The sequence below is a fragment of the Octopus bimaculoides genome, chromosome 7, assembly GCF_001194135.2.
Source record: "Octopus bimaculoides isolate UCB-OBI-ISO-001 chromosome 7, ASM119413v2, whole genome shotgun sequence".
NCBI lineage: Eukaryota > Metazoa > Mollusca > Cephalopoda > Octopoda > Octopodidae > Octopus > Octopus bimaculoides.
The window spans coordinates 58,754,840-58,759,364 of record NC_068987.1 but is presented as its reverse complement, the minus strand read 5'-3'; the positions used below and the strand labels follow the sequence as shown (position 1 = coordinate 58,759,364).

The following is a 4,525-nucleotide window of genomic DNA, read 5'->3' as shown; positions in this document are numbered from 1 at the left end:
TCGTAGGATTTTCGAGCGAGATCGTTGCCAGTGCTCCTGGACTGGCTTGTGTGGGTGGCACATAAAAGACACCATTTCGAGCGTGGCCGTTGCCAGTATCGCCTGACTGGCCTTCGTGCAGGTGACACGTAAAAGCACCTACTACACTCTCTGAGTGGTTGGCGTTAGGAAGGGCATCCAGCTGTAGAAACTCTGCCAAATTTAGATTGGAGCCTGGTGTTGCCATCCGGTTTCACCAGTCCTCAGTCAAATCGTCCAACCCATGCTAGCATGGAAAGCGGACGTTAAACGATGATGATGATGATGATGATAGAATTGTGAATCTTAACATTGTAGAATATAGCAAGTAGAAAATGCAAAAATCTGCCAAATATATTATGCTTGTGGATATTATGTAGGAACCAAGCAGATATCACTGATATGACATAAAATCAGGAAAAATGCCAAATTCTAGATAGCATAAAGACTAAACTTGAGTACCTGATGTTAATATGTAGAAGCTATTGATCTGTTTTAGAAGGATTGATGAAAGATACAAGAAGGGCTATGCTCTTTTGCAATATTCATAATATAAAGAGAACTGAGTTATTTCTGCCTTTGATGTTACAAAGTACAGGAAGGTTAAAGGGAGGCAAGTTCTGTAACCAGGCTAAAATAATTGAATTTAGTAGGGGAAATTTGCAAGGCCACTTTACAAGACAAGGTATGCAGAATTTGCAATATACAGTTCATTCTGCCAAGGTTGACTTTGCCTTTCATCCTTTCGGGATTGATAAATTAAGTACCAGTTGCGTACTGGAGTCGATCTAATCGACTTCCCCCCTCCCCCAAAATTTCGGGCCTTGTGCTTAGAGTGGAAAAGAATATACTTTGATGTTAATGAACATCTGTGTTACTACAAATGCCGTTAAAGGTTTTTCACAGATAGCTCAATTCAAAGCCTTAAAGCAATTTTCATTTCAAAATGGAAATAGTAATCTCCACAGTACAAATGAAAGAAAACTATGTCAAAAAAAAGTAAAAACAGCTATTTACCAAAACCAACAAGGAATTTAAGTGGGACGTGTGGAAGGAGTTGAAGATGCTTGCCTTTACGCAAGGTTTGCAAGGTGGATGTAGAAGGGTATTCAAATTTTCTGTTTACTGGCAACAGAATTTTTTTTAAACAAGAAAGCCAATACCTAGTCCTAGTTAAAGATTATGCTGTACAAAGACTAAATACAAAACTATAATCATTACCAAAAATATCGTTGATGTGTGGAAACGGATCGTTTTAACGCTCAGTGCCCTCCCCAAAATAAAATACATACAACAGGGAAAAAATTCGGATCATCTAAGTATGTTTTAGCTAATGTTAAAAAAGTTACACCCTAAAGAGGGTGTAGCAGATTACTTAATGCAGAAACTCGAGTAAGTGAAACACTGGTTGTTATTTATTATTCTCCTTACATTTTCTAATGCTAGCAGAAGTGAGATGGTCTTTAGTGTAGCTGTGGTTTAATTTTCACCACAGGATACTGCTAACCATTGAGGGCAGCAAAGTTATGTCTTTAGTTGAAGATTTGTAGTAAGAAGTGAACTCATAACCATGTTGTCAAATAGTCCAGCAACTGTACTACATTGTTCTGTTTATTTATTACGTATCTATGTGCATGTAAATGGTGAACAAGCATGTGTGAATGTGTACTTGGTACGTGCAAACAGCAACCTATTTACTGGAATGATAACTACACATGCGATGTTTATGTGTGTATATAAATGAACTTTCCTTCAGAGTTATGTCAAAAATGTGCAGTATCACCATTTACATCAAAATTGAGTGCCAAAAAATTTAATTAATTATATAAACCGACAAAAGTATTTGAAGAGAAAATATGTCCCGTCAGCCCGGATTAACAGGATTAAATAATGTACAAGTGCGAAGAATTAAAGGGAAAAAAAAAGGTTTAATCTTGTCCGCCAGATAAGCAGGACGTTAACTTGGACTCAACCATAGTAATAAATAAATATACAAAGTAAAGCATAAACTATTTATTTATTTTTGCATGAAGTCATAATGTATTTAAGTAAGTTGAGCATAACTTTTAATATATATTGTTCGGTCAGGTTTTGAAATGTACTCGTCTGTAATTAAAAAAAATGGTGATTATTTACAAAGAATAACTCCTTAATTTTGCTTTCGTCTGGTAATGATTTTCGCACTTAGTTAAGTGATCTGTCAAAGTGACAAATTGGTAATGATATAGACAAGAATATTGAATACTTGACAGAAGAAATACAAACATTATTGGCTAGTGTTTACTTGATCACTAAAATAAAACGGAAGATGGGTAAAATAGGTGTTAAAAACGAATATGAAAACTAAAATCTGCGCAAACGAACGGGGGTGAAGTGGGGAGGACTTTCGGAAAATTCACACGATTCGATTTTCCCTCATAACTTTCAGAAAAATGAATATATATTAGTGAAATTTTATAGAAATACCTTTCAAGCTGCATACGATTACAAAGAAATTTGTGGGGTACACCTATTACATTTGTTTTGTTTTGGTGATCGGGAGTTAAAGTAACGAAATTTTAAAAAAATAGAGCAACGGGTGTAAAAGAAATGTGTAGGAAACGAATATGAAAACAAAAATGCGCGGATAGCAACGAAAGGGGAGGACTTCGGAAAATTCACAAGATCCGAGTTTTTCACTCATAACTTTTAGGAAAATGGGTTTTAAATGAAGTTATATATAAATACCTTTCAAACAACATAGATTACGATTATAAAGAAATTAATGGGTAAAATCTTTTCCGAGGGGGTGGGTACAGGACTTCGGATAATTCACAAGATCCGAGTTTTTCGCCCATAACATTGAAGAAAATAAATATCTTTTAATGAAAATGTATATAAATACCTTTCAATTGACATGCATTACAGATGCTAGTTAATTATAATCAATCCGAACGATAGATTTTTTATCGGATGTTACAAATGTTAGTGTCATAGTAACAATGCGATAAGCATGTTGCTGACGATGGATAGCCCCTGATAGACACACAAGGTGCTTCTTTGTGTAAATAACAGCTCAAAACGAACAAACTACCTGATATATTACCGGTATTTACTTCAACAAGGGATGAAAGTGGTGTCGGATGGTTTCAGAGACGAAATCCTATTTATTACTAGAACTTTAAGCCAGAATTATAGCAAATTTCAGAAAGTTGATAATATTTCAGTTAGAGATCTTTTTTTAATTAAATCAAAACCAATGAATTCAGTAAATAAATTGTGATAATAAGTAAAAAAAAGTTTAAACAAAAAATAGTGATTGCAATCTATAAATCAAATATTTAATTGAATCTAGGGATCCAAGTAAATTTTATTAAATTTATAAAACTAATGCAGGCTTCGGCACACTTGTAAAAAAAAAAGAGCTTATCATGCAATTAAATGCTAATATATTTATTACATGAAATTAGCATTATACATACGTTACAATATATACATGCCAAATGTGTTTTGTCAACTGATAAATAAAGGAAAAAAATAATCCGAATCAAGAAGTTACTCCGACATTTATTTAATTCCTCAATAATTAATGTTTTTTTTACGTATAAAAGCAACAGCAGGACTAAGTAAAAATTAAGTGCTTACTTACCACACATATTAGATTATCTTTCCGACACGTACAAGAACACACTGGCTATTGACAAGAGCGTTGACACTGCCACGTATATATCGCGGGTATGTGTGTGTGTGTGTATGTATATGTATATATATATATATATGTATATATATATATATATAGGGGTGTGTGTATGTATGTGTGTTATGTGTATATGTGCATATGTGAAATGCACGTGTGTGCGTGTATATATATATGTATATATACCTCCCTCTCTCTGTCTCTCTCTCTCTGTCCCTCTCTGTCTATGTGTCTAGCAAGCACATATACTACCGAAAGAAGAAAGTCTGAGCGAGTACTGAATGAAAGTATTAACTACTTCCGGTTCATGACCTTACGCTCGTTCCGGCTATTTCTTTACGAATCAATTTATTTTCTTGTCGCAATCGATTTAATAATTCTGTTTGTTCTTTTTAACTAACATTATAATTTGATTTAATCCCCCCAAACAAGCTTTTTTTCTGTCTTCCTCTACCCAGAAGTTCGATCAGTGATATTAAATGAAAGTTGGATAAAGATACTAAAAGCTTCAGCTTTTATTTTAAATATCTTAAAGAAACGAATAATTGTCCCAACTTTCCACAGCTAATTCCCCACTTAAAGAAAAATTACCACATTTCGTGCTTTTTTAAGAAAAGCTAATTTTCACCAATCGAATTTCATTATTAAATTTTTTAATAGGTAACCCTAAAATAAAATTTTAATTTAAATAGAATTCTTTCATGGAAAACCAAGTGAGAAATTATGTGAGCTTCACGCCAAGAAACTGAAATCTAAATATCAAAAATATTTTGGGCAATCTTAACGTATTAACTTAAATCTAAAATAAGAAAATTGCGAGTATACTTTTTT

The 4,525-nt window shown here is 33.4% G+C and overlaps 1 protein-coding gene across 2 annotated transcripts in view; it reads right to left on the bottom strand.

The window, feature by feature from the left end:
• Positions 1 to 3,955, bottom strand: part of LOC106875022 (glutamine--fructose-6-phosphate aminotransferase [isomerizing] 2) — a 67,269-nt gene extending 63,314 nt beyond the window's left edge. The window contains exon 1 of one of the 2 annotated variants that reach the window (XM_014922975.2): positions 3,647 to 3,955. In XM_014922975.2, the coding sequence (XP_014778461.1) occupies positions 3,647 to 3,653 (7 nt within the window). In that variant the 5' untranslated portion in view covers positions 3,654 to 3,955. The remainder of the gene's footprint in view (positions 1 to 3,646) is intronic. The other variant, XM_014922974.2, reaches the window with a different exon arrangement.
• Positions 3,956 to 4,525: the final 570 nt, after the last annotated feature.